Source organism: Brachyistius frenatus, unplaced genomic scaffold (assembly GCF_029030835.1).
Source record: "Brachyistius frenatus isolate BFR_SWC_R1_liver_20210118 unplaced genomic scaffold, ASM2903083v1 Contig_17, whole genome shotgun sequence".
In the NCBI taxonomy this organism is placed as follows: Eukaryota; Metazoa; Chordata; class Actinopteri; family Embiotocidae; genus Brachyistius; species Brachyistius frenatus.
Window position 1 is genome coordinate 5,653,284 of NW_027210616.1, and position 17,906 is coordinate 5,671,189.

General features: G+C 41.9%; 2 protein-coding genes across 3 annotated transcripts; one reads left to right on the forward strand and one right to left on the reverse strand.

The window, feature by feature from the left end:
• The first annotated feature begins 1,598 nt into the window (after positions 1-1,598).
• LOC138618652 (signal-transducing adaptor protein 1-like) lies at positions 1,599-8,789 on the forward strand. Its single transcript, XM_069694536.1, has 10 exons — positions 1,599-1,789; positions 2,379-2,450; positions 2,613-2,729; positions 2,966-3,022; positions 5,114-5,283; positions 5,491-5,622; positions 5,975-6,044; positions 6,387-6,489; positions 6,570-6,743; positions 6,853-8,789. The coding sequence occupies exons 1-10, from the start codon at positions 1,688-1,690 to the stop codon at positions 7,008-7,010; spliced, it is 1,155 nt and encodes a 384-aa protein (XP_069550637.1). The 5' UTR covers positions 1,599-1,687; the 3' UTR covers positions 7,011-8,789.
• Positions 8,613-17,309, reverse strand: ankrd13d (ankyrin repeat domain 13 family, member D). 2 transcript variants are annotated; one of them, XM_069694534.1, is made up of 16 exons: positions 17,112-17,309; positions 16,832-16,967; positions 16,619-16,743; positions 16,400-16,445; positions 15,481-15,624; positions 14,971-15,160; positions 14,646-14,712; positions 13,914-13,995; positions 13,554-13,615; positions 13,262-13,452; positions 13,007-13,164; positions 12,667-12,780; positions 12,321-12,493; positions 11,871-11,950; positions 10,823-11,056; positions 8,613-9,115 (listed from the first exon to the last, which is right to left on the reverse strand). In XM_069694534.1, exons 1-16 carry the CDS (start codon positions 17,202-17,204, stop codon positions 9,052-9,054), a joined length of 1,959 nt encoding a protein of 652 aa, XP_069550635.1. In that variant the 5' UTR covers positions 17,205-17,309; the 3' UTR covers positions 8,613-9,051. The 2 variants fall into 2 exon arrangements, with proteins under 2 accessions (XP_069550635.1, XP_069550636.1); XM_069694535.1 differs by having other exon boundaries at positions 13,322-13,452; positions 17,112-17,308.
• Positions 17,310-17,906: the final 597 nt, after the last annotated feature.

A 17,906-nucleotide genomic window follows, 5' to 3' on the forward strand; every position in this document is an offset into this window, starting at 1 on the left:
TGCTGGTATTTTCAAAATAATATTACTTTTTTAAAACATGTATAAAAATAAAATCATAAATCTGTCATAAATGTTACCTCATGTTCATTTCAAGTTCTTAAATGGGTTTTTAAATGAAATTAATACAGTCTATGATTAAGAGCCATTTTTATAAACGTGTTAATCTACCAGATTTTTGCCACGTTTAGATTTAGTTAAATTTCTATACTGGATAATTTAATCATATCAATGAAGTTGGTTTTCCAAGTTTTACAGTTGGTTTTCTTTGAATGTGAATGTTTACAATTTCTGTATGTGAATTTACAATCATCACAAATGTCAAACTATTTATTAAGGTTTTACACCAATAGGTCCAATATAATGTATTAAAACTTTTTATACACATATATATTTTCAATTCCTCTATTTCATAAATAAAATTCTTAAATGTATATTTTAAAGAAATGTCTGCAACCACACCAAAAGTACTACATACACAAATTTAAAAATTATTTCAATGGCACAACTTACCTGCTGAATTACAAAAGTGATTTTGTTGATATAATTTATTCATTTATGAAAACATAATTTGTAATATAAATAATTGTTAAGCATTGATTTTATTTTTGATTAAGATTTGTTGGCTGCAGTGTGCATATTTCTCTTATAGCATGTCTTCGACTTATCGCAGCATTTTGAGAATCAATGAAACTATAAATCTATTAAAACTGAATTAACAAATTTCTTTGATAGTATAATGAATTTCACACACTTGAATGCAGATGTTGAGCTGAAAAGCTGCCAGCCTGACCAGAGTTGATTAAGTTACAGGAATGTTGACCTAAAAACTGTGTAGGTACATTGAGGCAAATCTCACGTGAGAAATTGCCCTGAATGTGTCTAAACCACACGATAGGGAGCCCTTTATCGACTTAATGTTTCAACATTAAGAGCAAGTTCTAGCTTTTAGTGTGTGTGTGTGTGTGTGTGTGTGTGTGTGTGTGTGTGTGTGTGTGTGTGTGTGTGTGTGTGTGTGTGTGTGTGTGTGTGTGTGTGTGTGTGTGTGTGTGTGTGTGTGTGTGTGTGTGCGTGCGTGCGTGTTTGTGTGGTAAAACTGTAAAGCGCTATGGTAATAAAGTGCTATAGAAGTGTAGGAACTCACCTCCCTTTACTTTAATGACCTGGTTTAAGGTTATGGTAAGGGTTAGGGTTAGTGCTCTGGGTTAAGGTAAATCTTCACAAAATGAATGTAAGTAAATGTAACGTCCTCTGAAGTGAGTGTGGATACATGCCTATGTGCTGGACTGCTTCTGAGTATGAGTGGCAAAGCTGTGTTTTTTGAGTTATGCTCAGGTTCAAAGTACAAAAGCAGATTATTTTTTTGGGGGGGAGTTGTTTCATACTAACTACTTCCTTCTCTGTAAATCACTGCAGCATTTCCTCATTCCTTGACACAAACACTGAGAGAAAGACTGAGAGAAAACCACATCACTGCAGGTTTACAGACCAATATTGATCCTAGATAAAGACTCAACATTAATTCCTATCTGCTTTGAAAGCTGCACAAGGAAACAAAAAGGAGCAAAGCTTTGTCATGACTCAGCACTTTATCCACCGACTGGACAAATAGAAGTTAACTGAGTAAGCAGAAGCAAACCAGGTCAGAAGAAGCAGAATTAACGAAAGCACCGGTATCCCAATCATCCCGATGTCTGTGCAGCAAAGAGTTGTTCACAAGAGGAGGGCGACTATCACAGCGCTGCCTCTCTACTACTCAGGACACCTGTTGAAGAAAGACACCAAAGAGAAGGTAAGAACAAAGACGGAAAGCATACAGAGTGCACAAATAATTAAGAATAAACTCTGACAAGCTGCTTCTTATTGCATCAAAGTCTGTTTAAGCTGTGATGGTCGTGATGGAAGAATTCATGATGTTTTCTTTGAATTAAAGTAAAACCCTTTGTATTCAAAATATTACCAGAAGTATAATCCGGAAAATGTACAGAAAAATATCAAAAGTAAAAGTATTTGACGAATGACCGACGTCCGCCTGGTATGCATCATTTCTAATAACAATTCAGCATTATGTTAATTATATATTTTTACACTGCTGCTATAGACTTACCAATGCATCACAATTCAGAATAATAAGAATTTACAGTAAATATGGGATCACATGTTTGGCATGTAAAATCTCAATCTGCAACGTATCTTACATAGTTATCAGAAAAATGTGAATAAAACATAAATAAATGTTAAGTAGCTGAACAATTTTAATGAATAAAGTACTAGTTCTTCAAAATAGTACTTAATTACTTGAGTAATGCACATAGTTACCTTCCGCCACTGTGTGAAGGTGAATGTTGGATCAGAAATTCTGAATAATTTCTGCCGTTCAGGATTTCAAGGAGTACTATGCAGAGCTGCGAGGAGCCATGCTTTTTCTGTACAAAGATGACACACAGGACACAGTAAGTAAATGTTTCATTTCTAAATCTTAATTTACAAGATATGAAACATGTGTATGATTAATAAACTGTGTTTTTCTTGAAAAATGCCAAGAATTGAAGCAACACAGTTGAAGGATATTAGGGAAGTACAACCAACCATGCATCTGCTTCTTTGTTGGTCAGTACATAGAGAAGCTGGACCTGGAGCAGGTGAACTCCATGGAGTTAGACTCCTCACTTCAAAGGAAGACGCCAACCATCTTCACTCTCAACCTGCCCACAGAGAAGGTGCAGCTAAAGGTCTGTGGTGCTAAATCCCTTTCTCGTTGTCAACATGGTTTCCCCCTCAGATGCACATTGCTCAAAAACTGCAAAAGCAAAACAATATAAGAAGTAATTATTGATATATTATATGAATGATCATCTTAAATAATGCATTACTTTAAGCAGAATTAAATCAAACGGAGCTTTACCACATTTTTCTCATGGATTTACTCCTTTGCCATCCTGCGTCTGTTGTTTGTGTTCCTGGGCAGATCGAAAATGTCGATAAAGGCGAGGAGTGGAGAAGTTACATCCTGACTGTGGTTAAAGTAAGCAAACACACACATGTAAACTTACAGATACACACTGCTGGGCTGATGTCAGAGTCTGGCTCATGGGCTCTCAGTACAGCTGCTGCTAATTGAACAGGATATTACAGAGAGTTCATTAAAAAAAAATTAATAAAAAAAAAAAAAGTCTGAGTCCAAACCTGTTTCAAGTAACATAAACACTGTGATGCGACAACACATCTTTAAGGTTCATACAATTTATCTTTTTTTGTGGGTGTCTTCCATGTATAAATAATTGTCTTTATGTAATACAAACGAGAGGAAACACATTTCCTGTTAATAGTTACACGGTAATCTGTCTCATGGTGCTTTAAAGCACAAACTCCCCTTAAGATTGATAAATGGTCATGACAGTTATGAAGACTTTAGACTTTAGACTTTATCAATCCCACAGCGGAAAATGTCGTCATCATAGCAGCGTAGAAACACAAAGGGGTGCACGTAATAGGAAAACATTTACAAATACATATACATAAAATAAGATAGATAAAAATAATTATTTTAGAAAAAAACAAGAGCAATGAATAAATACACACACACACACACACTCACACACAAACTATATACACAAAAGCAAATAAAATAAAATAAATAAATACAGCTTGGGAAGAATGGAAAGTGTCAGGTGCTATGAAATTAAATAAGGTTCCTGCCAGAGAGGTTGGGACGTCGCCTGCGCTGTGCTCTGGAGGGGTAGGGAGGGAGGGAGAGAAAAATCAAACCTGTTGAAAAACAGGTTTAGTTAGTTGGCCCATGCCTGGTCTCCAGGTTCTGGGCCCCTCCCACCACCTGCCGCTGTGGCCCGTGATGGTTTTGAACCCTCTCCAGACCTCACCCGCGTTGTTCTGTTGGAGACGCTCCTCCAGCTTCCTTCTGTAGCAGTCCTTTCCTTTCCTTTCCTTATTTCCCTTTTTTTTTTTTTTAAGCTCTTTTTGTACCTTCCTCAGCTCCTCCCTGTCCCCAGATCTGAAACCCCTCTTCTTCTAGTTCAGCAGGCCCTTCAGCCCCGGGGTCAGCCAGGGCTTGTTGTTTGAAAAGCACCGCACCTTCTTGGTGGGCACAGTGCTCTCCACACGGAAAGTCATGTAGTCCGTGATGCAGTGGGACGTAGCACGCCCCAGTCAGTGGTGGCAAGGCAGTCCCTCAGCGCCTCACTGGCCTCCTCAGACCATCTTCTCACATACCTGGTGGTATAACATGCGAAAACTATCGCGGGAGGTAGTACGGCCGAGTACTAACTGCTAGCAGCTCAATGTCCTTAGTGCAGCGTTGTTATTTCAAACAAACGTGCCCAGGGTTAAACCATCTATCGCTCACAAACATCGCTATTCCTCCACCCTTCCTCTTACCGCTCGCCTTAACTTTCCTGTCCGCTAGATGAGGTCTAAATTAGATCCGGAGATGAGGTCTAAATTAGATCCGGATGAGGTCTAAATTAGATCCGGAGATGAGGTATAAATTAGATCCGGAGATGAGGTCTAAATTAGATCCGGAGATGAGGTATAAATTAGATCCGAGATGAGGTATAAATTAGATCCGGATGAGGTGTAGATTAGGGCTGGGTAAGGTGTAAATTAGGTCCTGAAAAGTTCTACATAATTCTTATTTAGGTCAGGAAGTGGTCTAGATAAGGTCAAAATTTGTTCCCGATCAGGTCTAAATTAGGTCCGGATAAGGTCTAGATAAAGTCTATATATCTCCTCCTCAGTTTGTGCATCCCAGTGACCAACTACTATCCAGCGTTTTGGCTAAACCAACCTGGTAAACTAGTTGGGGGTCAGTGGAACATTTCATAAATTTAACACCTGAAGTCAAATCTAATATCAACAACAGGATATTTTCTCTTTTAGTTTTGGTATTGGTGAAACATTATTCGACCTTCACTTATTGCAGAGTTTGCTTAGAAATACATGCTCTTAGAAGGGAAAGGTTTTACATTTGATTGTTTCGTAGTGTAAGTCAGAAAACTTTTTTTTTTTTTTTACAAGACTATACCAGGATATGTTTTTCCACATGTTCCAGATTACCTGAATTTGATCAGTGTTAGTGACGGGCTCCGTTTCCCTGTAGAAGGAGATTCCCAGTAAGCTCCATCTGCTGCCGGGACAGATGTTGCTGCTGCAGGAGGCTCTGACTCAGGAGAAGAGAAGAAATCTCCCATCACGTCCAGCCCTCCCACCTCGACCGTCCTTCCTGCGGCCCTCAGTTTCAGCTGCTGGCTGCCCTCCAAAGCTTCCTGCGTGAGTTAAACTGAAGCACTTCCTGCAATGTCTGTTTAACCTAAGAAAAGACATTTAAAAAAAATACATGTCATTAGGGTGAGATTTGGAGCATTTTAAGTTCACAAACTAATGAACATGTTGAGTGTGGGCCTCTCTGAAACGACGTACCTGAACTGTCGATACTTTCAAAAACCATAAGGTGTTTGTTTTCTTTATATCCTGCAGATGTTTCTTCGATGTGAGTCGACAGGAGGCCGAGCGGATGCTGGAGGCGAACCCGGAGTGTGGAGGCATCATCCTCCGTCCGTCTGCTTTGGCCAACAACTATGCCCTGACCCTCAGGCAACTGATGCCCAGGTCTGACTATCCATTCAACCCACTGAAATGATCCACTGACCAACACAACAGCGCAGAATCAGAATAACTGGCTTTAAATAAATAAATTCATCCGATTAATATGAATTTTTATTCTTATTTTTTTTTCCATTGGTGAATTATGCACATGTACAGGAAGAGAAGGACCCACCAGGAGATAGCAATATCATATCAAAGCCAAACATAAATCTGAATTTCACAGAGCATGGTGGGGAAAATAAGCACAGAAATGCAATTCTCAACCCAAAAACAATCATTAGAATCAACAGTCTCTCATGAGTGATGTGAGTAATGTGTATTTCAGTGTAATTATCTGACACTCCTTGTGTTTCAGCGGGCCCGTCATTAAGAACTACAGAGTGACCACAACAAACTCAGGGTTTGTCATTGAACTGGAAACAGCAGTAAGTCCCACAGATCAAAGCTTTGAACTAATCTGAATAAATTTCAGCTCTGGCTTTTAATGTCTGAATGTCAGCTGAACAGCCATGTTTTTGTTGAAGAGCCTCAGCATTATGAAGCCATCTTTGACAGCGTAACTTGTATTCAATAAAAGTTGGAGGCTGACCAGAGCTCTGATTGTGACAAGTTTCAAAACAGATTACCTCATTCACTTGCCTTAGGAGTGCTGTGAAACTCGCTGTTTTACGATATATCTAAATGTAAATGATCTAAATCACGTCACCAAACTGTCACAAACATCATTCAACTCTTTGCTTTTTCTTTATGTGTCCTTCTCTTTTTAGGTGACGGTCCCTTCCTTGGATGATGTGCTAAAATACTTCCTTGAAAAGACAGAGTACCGTCTTCAGCCCTACTCGGAGTCTCAGCCCTACGACACTCGCATCGGTGAGAACACTGCTTTTAGAAAACGACTGAGTTCAACGACACGGCTCCTAATAGACTCTCTGTGCGTGTATGTTTAACAGAGATATCACCTGCTCCCGAGTGCATCAGCATCGCCTCACCAACACCTAAAACAGTACCCAAGGCACAAGTTGCACCGATGGTGCGGTCACAGCCCGTAGAGGAGCCTCCGCCTCCTCCAGCCAAGCCTGAGGAGGGTGAATACGTGTTTCCCGATGATACCGACCAGAAGCCGGGTGAGCGTGAACATGGATTTAACATTAGTACTCAACGGGTTTGTATCAAGGTATAAGTGAGTAAAGTCAGTCTAAATGAGTGACACGTGTATGTTTCTGTCTAAACTAGTTCATTTGGACAGTGAGTTGCAACACATTTTCCAAATGCGGAGACAAAACCGCTGCAGTGGATGTGCCGAGGAGGAAGTCCCCACCTATGAGAATCAAACCAGTGCAAAATCCCACTGCAACGCGGCACAGTGGACGAAAAACAACTCAACGGCGTGAGGCAGCAGCTGCTTTCATTTGGTGAGGACCCAACAAGACCGCCAATTCAATGTTAACTACAGCTCAGAGATTACATGTTTCCTTGTGTATATAACTAAATGCTGCCAACTCAAATGTTTCATAAATGCTCTGGATAAAGTTAAAAAAATATGTGTCATTTAAAGTAAATGAAAAACCTTTTCAATTAGTTAAAGCAGAGATTTCAGACTTAAATTATGTGCGGCCCAACGGCGAGGTTCTTTCTTAGCTTTGCTTCAACGCGGTGCGGGTAAAACAAAAAAAGACAACAACAACAACAAAAAAACTTGCATAAACAGAAGTTTTGGGGTGTGTATAATCTCACATACTGCGTTTCATGTTAAGTAGTAAATAATGATATCGCTTGAAGCTTTCTTTTTTTTTATATATATTTCTGAACACTTAACATAGCGCACCAATGAATTTAGTCAGAAACTTATGTAATGGACGAAGTAAAGTTTTGACCAGATGACAGCGGTACATGAAGGGTCTGGGGATCAAAATAATTACAGCTGATCTGTCGGAGACCATGAACATCTGTAACAAACATCTCTGCAATGCAGCAGTAGTTACAGAGATGTTGTGGTGACGCCTGATCCATGAATGTCTGTTCCAAGATATTGTGCTAATTGGTGAAATATTTCACTGAATAAACAAGAGCTTTGTTGCTAGAGGACGTGTCAAGGGTTCACCAGAGTAATTAGCTTTGATCCTCCGGGTACCACGATTATTTGGAGCCGATTTAATCAAGATTCATCCACTGAATCAGAGTCCGAAACTTTTTAGCTCGAATACCACAGTGTGTCAAATTAAATGTCCCACCAGGTGGAGCCTGTCGTACCACCTGTGGTACATGTACCACAGTTTGGGAATCCCTGCAGGTGTTTGAGGGCATTTCAGTCTGGACCAAAGTGGTGAGACAACAGACTGCCATCCCTAACGACCATAACGCTGACATGGTTAAGACTCCAAACATTCAGGGGGAAACATGGAATTGTCAGATTTGCGATTTCTTTGGGAGCCCTACTTTAAAGAGCTTGGAGTTACAGTTGCCACAGCAAAACATTAACACTGAATATCAGACCGTGTCTTTAATCAGTGATGACAGATTTTTTTTTTTACATAACACTGCACTAAGCTGTGCATCGGTTTAATCATGTCTCACCGTGGTCGAATAGGATTTTGAGTTGAGCTGCGACTATTTTTTATCTCAATTTATTGAGATTCATGATTAATTTGAGAAAAATTCAAACTTCTACTTGTCCAAAGAGATGCCTTCAAATTATTTTGTTCAACAACCCAAGGATAACCCAACCCAAAAAAATCCTCACATGAGAAAATGATTGATCGACCTGTCGAAGATTTCTTACAGATTTAGTTTCAGCTACATCTGCCTTTTCCCCCTCGGGGCTTGGAAGGCTTTAAAAAGTAAACATAAGAGCTGATTATTATACAGATCACAACAACTGTCAATTTTTCATATGAATGAATAATGAAACTGTAAAAATGCAAAACTATGACACTCTGTATGTTATGTTTCTTCCGTCTTCACCAGTAAAGAAAAAAACCAACATAACCATAACCCAGGATGATCATTATTGTTTATTTTTCACACATAGGAGTAAGCCAACATAAATGTTTCAAATATTATAATTCCATTAAGTTTTCTTATTTTTCATTATTATCATGATCATGTTATAGGTTTAAAGTGTAAGGATCATTCATCACTCAATAAAGACAGCAAGACTGTGAAAAATATTCCAATAAAAAAGAAAAACAAAGACTCTCTCCCTTTTGTCTCCTCCTTTACTACAGTGTGTTTCAGAGTACCTGTTTCTATCTTTTCAGTCACATTTCTTATGCTCAGGTTCTATACACTCTGTTGTAGCAGCCTTCGCGTGAGAAAGAGAAATAAAATATCTGTAATAACTTAACATCTCAGGATTTCAAAAATAAAACTGAATAAATTAAGATGATTGTTCCCCGATGCAGACCTGCCTCCACTGCTGTTCATGGTGTTAAATTACTTCTCGGTGAGTGACAGCTGCAGGATCCTCTCCAACTCTTCCTCTTCCTCCTTCTGCTTCCTACAGAAAAACAACAACAACAACAACTCTTTAATAAGAACAAAGTGGGATCCTCAGGTGATTTATGGTGATTTATGGACAGCGAGGACACACCTGATGCATCCTTGAAAATGATCTGAATGAAAGACTCGATCTTTGGTAGAATTTCTAAGGATCCAAGACATCAGAACAGACCTTCGCAGGATTTGAAGATGTAGCGTACGAGAAATGCATCCAAACAAGGACGCATCAGTGAGATCGAGAAATACCCAATCACATACATGTCATTTTAAAATGACTGTTTCCCAGGAACACCGCTCTCTCACTTTTAAATCCTCCGAGCGGTTATATCAGACCATCTCTATCCTGCTGACCTGATGTTTGTGTTGTGTGACGTGTCCGAGAAAGAAATCTGTTGACTACGGCAACTCTGTTGTGTTGTTTTAATGGACTGAAGCAGGAGCCCATCGATGTCGAACGTTTCCTTCCCATACAGATGTTTATCCATCCGGTGAAGGCCCTCGTGTCTCACAAAGCAAGCTTTTGAACTCGGTGTACAGTTTTTGTTTGCAGGTTCGTTTACGCTTCAAAGAAATACCGTTATAGACAGCTGAACTATGAGCTGCAATTAACACTGAAAATAATGAAACCACTTTAGCTAAAAAAAAGCTGGTGCGGTTATATTACTGGTGTAAGTCCTTTGATTTTTGGCTTTTATAGTTGTGTGGTAGCATTAATGGGGTTTGAACAAGGACTCTTTGTTTCAGTGCATAACATGGGCTTCAGGAAACGGACACAAACAAGCTAAAAATGCAACGTTCCAACAGGAATTTCTTCCAGGAAAAGAAGATTTGGGGTAAAATTCCCTGTAATACTCTATATCTTAACTTCCTATTAATCATCAAGGTCAAGATGTGCAAAACAAATAAAATAACTAGGACATCAATTTTATGTTTCAAGTTTCCAAAATGTAAGTGTCTCTAACCGATTCCCTCAAGCAGCCAATAAGCATTCAGCCCAGCCTGCATCTCACTACATGACCATCAAACATCACAAATCTCAGGACGACTCACAAAACTAACGACATGAACAGATGACACCAAGAGATTATTTCCTATAATTTGGGCGTCGGGAGATTTTAAAACCCCAAAGTGTCACAGTCGTTGTTTTTCACCCTGCTGTGTCAAAACTAGGTTTTGAGATGGAAGAGCAGACTGCGTGACTCCCTGTGTGAGCAGTTGAAAAAACAACAACAACCACAACAAAAAACAAGAGGAGTAGAGAAGGAAGTTGAAGGAAAGCTGGGGAGAAGCGGGCAGTCATCTTCAGCACACGTTGAGCATAGGTTCCAAAACGAACACATCTTTATTAAAAAAAAAAAAAAAATTAAAAAAAATCTCTAATTCTGGGCAGCAAAGTGCTGCAGTGGAGCATTGGCTTCATCCAGGGGCCGTGGTCTCCCCCACAGTCCAACAACATGCCGGTCAGATAAACCGGCAACTAAAAAAAAACATCCATTGGTGCGAATGGGCCTGCCAGCACGAGCCCTCTGACCGAGAGCAGCTACAGATTGTGAATAAATGAAAGGATATCTTGATCCTGCTTTGCTTGCGAGTTCTCTTTGGCTGCAATGCACCTAGAAATGACTCGCCACTGCACAAACCTTCACAGAATCGATTTCATTTCAACATGATGATTTTGTGAACCGATGCATGTCTCCCGCCTCACCTGTCAGTCTCTTCCTGCTCCCTGCACGACAGCTCCATGGCGATACGCAGTTGCTCATCAAAGCTGGTCCCCACGCCAAATTGTCCTGACAACCGCGGGTCGGTCACTGTGCTGTAGGAGAGCGGAGAGTTGGAGGACGGGTCCAACGGGGAGACAGAAGAGGGCTGGCTGGGGTCAGCCATGTCTTCTCCCTCTCTGCTGACCAGTGAGATGGACAGGGACTCCTGGATTGCCCTGAGACAAGGATGAAAAGAAAGAAAGAAAGAAAGAAAGAAAGAAAGAAAGAAAGAAAGAAAGAAAGAAAGAAAGAAAGAAAGAAAGAAAGAAAGAAAGAAAGAAAGAAAGAAAGAAAGAAAGAAAGAAAGAAAGAAAGAAGGAAAGAAAGAAAGAGAGAGAGAGAGAAAGAAAGAAAGAAAGAAAGAAAGAAAGAAAGAAAGAAAGAAAGAAAGAAAGAAAGAAAGAAAGAAAGAAAGAAAAAAGAGGAAAAAAAAAAAAGGATATTAAGACTTCAACTGAAGTGTTATTAAACAAAGATGGGTCTCTTAACAGGATGGTTTCACTGCTGGGCTTCATTACAGGATGAATGGGAGTAGCTGTTCTCAAGAGAGGGTGGAAAGAAAAAGCTAATCACTGAACTCTATTTAGAAATGTTTAATTAAATGACTTCCCTCAGCCAGAAAAAAAAACCCTGAATAACAGAGAGATCTGAGGAGGCATGATGAGTTCAACTTTTAGATGTTTTACAGTAACAATAAATGGTCCTATTAAGAAAATCGATTCCGATCAATCCTTATTTTTCTTCTCTCTGTGGGACATGGAAAACAAGTATCCATCAAAAAACACATTGGGGTCCAAAAAAATTTATGCAGAATATTTATCTTCTCATCTTTACATCTCTGCTTTCCTTGATTTACACTGACAATTTCTTCAGGCCTAAAAAAAACCCCAAAAAAACCTGACACATAAAGTCCTCTCAAGTTTGAGCAGCGCAAAGAAACCCCTAAACTAAGAAAACAAGAAAAAGTAAAAGTCTGAAAGCTCAGCTCACCTCTCGAGTTGAGAATCTTCCTCGTACAGTGGAGACTGAGGCACCGGGCGGCTGTTGGTCAGAGCCTCCCAGATAGTCACCTACAAACCAGACGCAAGTGTTACAACTGGGAAACCTGTTCAGACAATCTGTTGAGCTTCTGAGTGTTGAATTTTACATGCTGTGTGTGTAGAGACACCATGCACACAAAAAAGACAGTAACAGTAAATGGTCAGTCAATAAATTCCCTCAATAGTGACCTGGATTTTTTTTTTTTTTTTTTAGATAAACATATCAGAGGTGTTTCATTGGTGGAGATGACAAGAACGATACAACGGATTTTAAAAATGGAAGAAAAAAAAAAAGGGAGCAGAATCAATGCCGCATCCTGACCAAAGTCTGATGTCTGACTGTGAGGCTGACTGAACTGTTTAAATCTCAGACTGGTTAACCATCAGGCTTCACCCTGACCTGGTCGCTCTCTGTGCCGGCATCCAGCAGGCTTTGCTGGATGGCAAACTGCAGCAGGTTGTCATCCTCGTCCCTCATTGGCTCGCTGCGGCCCGGACCGAGGGTGGTGTAGTCAGGAGGGGGCTCAAACACCGAGGGGTCCACCTCGCATTGGAAGGGAGGGGTAGACTGACCTGAAAGAAGATAGCAGTACAACGCATTATTGTGCACTTTGTTTATAACCTCCTCGGTAGGTGGTGGTACAGTTGAATTTCTGCTGCAATTAGCTAGATTTCTGTTCGGGTCTACGTGAGCAGCCATAAACTGAATGAATCTACAATGTCTGTATGTATAAGTCAATAGTTACCAGCTTCTCCGGAGCCGTCTGGTTTGTGAACCGTCACCGAGCTGATCGGCTCATCGCAGCCGCACAGGTTACTGAACGTCACTCTGGCATTCAATACGTGGAACAGAGGAATCTCTGAAGGACAGACAGGGAGTTTTAACGGACAGGACATGCGGTGAGGCGAGCAGCAGTCGGCTAAAACCTGGTTCGTGCTTCTAATTGACACAGGAATGTCTTTGCAAAGGGAACAGCAGAGCAAAGAACAGGCCCGGAGGTGGTGGGGACCCCACGTTTAGTTAAACATGTGAGCAGTCTCTCTGCTCAATCTGCTGTCCCACTAACAACACTTGATCACACCCACCTATCTTAACAGGGAAGCCGGGCGGAAGGCGCAGGGTGATGAAGTCACGCAGCTTGGCAAAGTGGGCGTTAGAGATGGCCATGAGGTCGATGATGGGCGTCACCTGCTCGGCCAGGGACAGAGGGTGAGTCTCACTCAACCACAGCGTTGCTTTAAACCTGGAAAAGAGGAAGAGCAGCAGAGAAAGAGAAAGAAAGAAAGCAATGTACAAAAGGCTCCAAAAATCCATTTTGTCCATCAAAAGCTCCGATTTACTTAATATGGTGATGAACATCTGCTTTTTGTGTTGCGTATGTTGCCGTGGCATCGCCACACCTCTGGACTTTGCTGGTGAGCTCGATGGGACGTCCGATGTCTCGGCCGTTGAGGTTAAACTCCGGGTTGAAGTATTCCTCGGCCGTGATGGCTGTGGGGTTGTGAGGGCTGGCACACTGGGACACGTTGCTCTGACAGACATGAAGAAAGAGCGCTGTAAGCAACGATCAAAAGGAGACTGCAGGTGGTGTGTGTGGATGTGATGCTGCACACGCACTGTGGAGACTCTTACCCCGTTGTGAGCTGTGTGCTGCTCAGCTATCCCCAGGAAAGACTGCAGAGGAGTCTTTGAGCCTGAGTGGGAATGATGAAGAGAGATCATCATCATCAAGCTGCTGCTCAAATTACTCCATTTTTCACAATAGAGTCTGTTTAAGGAAAGCACGAGATATATCCAGAACGCAACATAAATAACATAATATTACATTGAGCGGGAGACAAATTTGTTTTATGAACTGAATATTCAAACTCAAATTTCTCCGCAGTTATTTTCCAATAACAGCGATGACAAGATACTGCTTCCCCACCGTATACCCACGTATAAGTGCACAACGTGGACTGTGTGTCCCTGCAGCTGTGTGCGCGTTTTCACCTTTGCTTCTTGACTTGTCCTGGTCTGACAGATGCTCCGTCCTTGACCGAGTCACCAGCTCCACATTGGTAGCACTGTAAACCTGGACACAGCAAAACACTTCTTGAAGACACACCTTTCTACCTTTTGCTTGACATGAGCTGCTTGGCAGTGGCTTCGTTTGCTTTAGAAAAGCATTTCTCTTGCGTAAACAAACAGCTGAAAAACGGTGGCGTACAGTCAGGATGAAGATTTGTCTCTGACAGCGTAAATAGTATCACTCGGTAACATCTCTATTTTCTTGTCTGCAAAAATAACATTTGAACAAAGATTTTTGTGCGATGCAACAAAATATCTGTTTCTTTGTGTGTTTATGCACACTCATAAGAAATGTTGTTTTTTTAAATTCTCTATCACCCGTAGTTATTTTGTTCCAGTATACACATGTACAAGTGGAGGCCCTCCAAATCACTGGTCATTTCAAAATGGAGGTCGGTGACGGGCGACACCCGTCCACCTCCATCTGGGCATTAGTTGCCCCCGTTTCTTTTGCAGATCCTGAATGGAGGGTCCTGATCTGCATGAGCTACACCCGGTGGCCCGTTTTGCCCTGCCCTTTAAATCTCCCTCTTTCTCTCCCTCTGTTGGATGTATTCTCTCCCTGTCCTGTTACACAGATTTTGTTTTGCTACATTGTGTCCGTTTCAGTCGTTTTGTTACTTCTGGAAAACCTTGTGTACTAGTTTGGCTTACCTTGGCTTCGTACCCGCTGACCATCTCGCTCTTCTCAGAGCGCCAGCCCCAGATTCCAGACTTATTCCTAAACATGGAGCGAGATAAATGAAGTGCTCACGACACAGACGACATCCTTTTTTGTGTATTGTTAACTTTGGGACGAGACCCATGTTTGTGGGCATAATGAGGAAGGAGTTGGGTTAAAGTACTTTGACGTGATTTAGCAGCTCATTGAAACGAGCTCAAACACACAATGCTTGTAACCCCCCCCCCCCCAATAAAAACTAAAAGTGTGATAACATGATTCTGGTTTGTGTATTTGTATAAAGTATGTGCCTCTTACCGCTCAAAGGCAATGTTGCGTGTGTTGAGGTGCGTGGAGACGATGGGAGACGTGATTCTCTGGGCCGTGTTCTCTTGTGATGGCTGCATTGCTGCCAGGAGGGAGGGAGCGTCACGAGGGGACAACACCAGCGGCTCTGTGTACACCACCTGCTTCTCATGGTCCACCTCCATGACCACTGCCCCGTCATCTGAGAGGAGAAGGGCAGTCAGCAAAAAATAGGCAGACCAGGAAATCAGAAGACAAAGAAACCTTAACCAAGGTGCAGGCAGGAGAGGAAAACGGCGATATGAAAGACTGACCGAAAGCCATCCGACTCCTCAATACGAAGTTAGAAAAAGCATATTTAAGCCTGCGTGTCCAAATCAGGAGAAAACTGTAGGTCAAGGTGTAAAGTCTCTGACTGGGACTCATGACCAGACTTTAAATCAGTCATAGCTGAGCTCAGCATTGATTAACTTCAGCTGTACTAATGCGGTGGTGGCACTGGGAGCGTGCAGTACTACACACCTCCACCCTTGAAGATATAGCTGCGTCGTCCTTTCAGCCAAGTCATGTGTTCGAAGCCAAGGAGGGTGGTGTCCACACGGAGGCACGAGCCACTCTTCCACACACGGTAGACGTCACTGGGACACACCTTCGACACCAAGGGCACTGAGAGGGGAGTTGAAGAAGCGGAGGCATTTTTTTAGAAACAAGTGACAAAGAGGTAATGAAAGTGAGCTGAGCAAAGAATGGACAATGAAACGAAAAGCAGAGTTACATGGGAAGACAAAATGTTTTCTGGAAACATGACAAATGTAACTTTTTTTTTTTATTCATTATCAGCTCACTGATTGTATATTTTATTGATAAAGTTGGAAGAAAAATGACACATTTTGAAAATCTGCCTTAAGACTGAATGAAAACCATATAAAATGTATCAAGGGAAACTGTAGACATTACAAGTAGACAAGGCTGACCATTACAAATTTAATTCCCTAATTTATTAGCTACTGCACAGAATACACATTAAGAGGCACCGACATATTAATAATAAATGCACATTAGGATCCTTATTTTCAAATCGTAGTTGTTGAATGATGCTACAATTTTCAGCTGCGACATGTGATGAACCGTTTCAGTCTCTCCTTCAGATTAAAGAAGCCAAAGAAATCCAAACATGAGAAGCTGCATTACTTTTCGGAGTAGTCCTGTCAAACATAGTACACGTAACACTTTATACAGAGTATCAGTCTTTTGCATTAGATTTCATGTTGAAATCCCCTCCACCTCCGTCTTGTGTTCAGGCCGATGTTTCAGAGAGCGGATTAGACGACTGTCAAGTCCATCAAAATCTGCTGAGGGACATCTGCTGCTGTCGGAGCTGTCCAGCTGCTGTGGTGCTGAAACTGACCCCTGTGAAAACACATCATTGAAACACACTCACCCCAACTAGTGAACTCCCACTTCATTTCCACATAAAAGTCCCGCGCCTGCAAGAGACAAAGGAAACTCCTTTTACTTGGACAAAAACAAAAAGCCATCAATGGGTGACTTCTTACATACATAATCGTACATTTAGGGAAGAATGGTTGAGCAGTTTGGCTTCAGTTGCTCAGCTCAACGGGTCAGGTGTCGGACTTATTTCACTACCAGATAGTTTTACCTGTCTAAGTTTGCTGAGCAGCTCCGGGATGCCCGCCAGTCTGTCGGTGGCACGCTTGAAGTCTCTGTACTGAAGCACCAGCTGCACCAGCTCAGGGTCCCCGGTGCTCACCGCCTCCTGCAAGACTGAAGCACACGTCCACATTCAACACACAAGAGAAGTGTTCTTCTCTTTCCCTCGGCAGCCCGAGGACATTAAAAACTGAGCACTCACTCGTCCAGCCCTGCGCGTTGCAGTGTGTCGGGTCTGCAGAGTGTCTCAGCAGCACCCGGGTGGACTCCAGGTGGCCCAGACAAACAGCCAGCTCCAGCGAGGTGCGCCCCCTCGGATCCAGGCGCTCCACATCCTGCTGCAGGAGCCAAACCACACAAGCAGCGTCAGCGCAATGCAGTCCGACATGTCAAACGCATCTATTTAAAAAATAAAAATAAAAAAAATAATGAGAAAAAAAAAAAAAAAAGATCATCAACCACCATCAGAGCTGTTTTCTTACCTCGTTCGTCTGCAGCTCTCTGTCAAGCTCCAGATACTGGTTGTTCCACACCAGAAGATGCAGAGGAAACGCTTCTTGAGCCATGTTTGACATGTGAACAGGAGCGAAGCTGGGACTTGTGCAGACAACAGATTGCAGTGACAACACAGCAAACTGTGGCAACGACTTCGCTGCTTCGCTAGCTAGCTTCGTTTACAGTAAAAAAAAAAAAAAAAAAAAAAAAAAAAAATCTGTCACTGAGTATAAATCTATGAAGAAGAAGCTACGGTCAAACAAGCAAGAAATTAGTGGGCTGAGTTAGCTTAGCTAACTCAGCCCACTAATTAGATGTCGCGTTAACTAGCAGGCTAACGGGCTAACGTTAGCTAACTGGCCAATAACAACAGCGTCTCCTCTCCGCACCTGTTTTCCATTCTGCAAAGTGCAAGACAGCTAATTCAGCCGACCAAAAATGCCCATCAGTGTCCGCTCATTGTCTTCGTTACTTAAGAAGAAGAAGGGGAGAAAAAAAAGAAGAAAAAAAGAAAAGTAAACGTGTGAAATCGCCGGCTGGTGAAGTTAGCTCTCCTCCCCCGCGGCTACAGCGACCGTCCCCCCGTTTCCATCGCAGGGTTGTAACCGTCTGTCAAAAAAAATAAAAAAAATAAAAAAAAATAAAAAAGCGAGACTCGGCCTTTATTCCACTTTCACATCCAGGTCAGTCGAGTCGCGGGCGGCCGACAACGACGCTGACAGCCGCCGCCGATAAGCGCCTCGATCCCGTCTCGCCGACGACTTCATTAAAAAAAAAAAAAA

What these genes read in the sequence shown, in the direction of transcription:
- LOC138618652 (XM_069694536.1), top strand. Translation starts at nt 1,688, where the DNA reads ATGTCTGTGCAGCAAAGAGTTGTTCACAAGAGGAGGGCGACTATCACA. An exon ending in AGAAAGACACCAAAGAGAAG is followed by an intron (nt 1,790 to 2,378) that starts GTAAGAACAAAG and finishes TCTGCCGTTCAG; the next exon opens with GATTTCAAGGAGTACTATGC. An exon ending in GCCCTACGACACTCGCATCG is followed by an intron (nt 6,490 to 6,569) that starts GTGAGAACACTG and finishes TATGTTTAACAG; the next exon opens with AGATATCACCTGCTCCCGAG.
- ankrd13d (XM_069694534.1), bottom strand. Translation starts at nt 17,204, where the DNA reads ATGTCAAACATGGCTCAAGAAGCGTTTCCTCTGCATCTTCTGGTGTGG. An exon ending in CGCAACATTGCCTTTGAGCG is followed by an intron (nt 14,713 to 14,970) that starts GTAAGAGGCACA and finishes CTCCATGTTTAG; the next exon opens with GAATAAGTCTGGAATCTGGG. An exon ending in AGCACACAGCTCACAACGGG is followed by an intron (nt 13,453 to 13,553) that starts GTAAGAGTCTCC and finishes CATGTCTGTCAG; the next exon opens with AGCAACGTGTCCCAGTGTGC.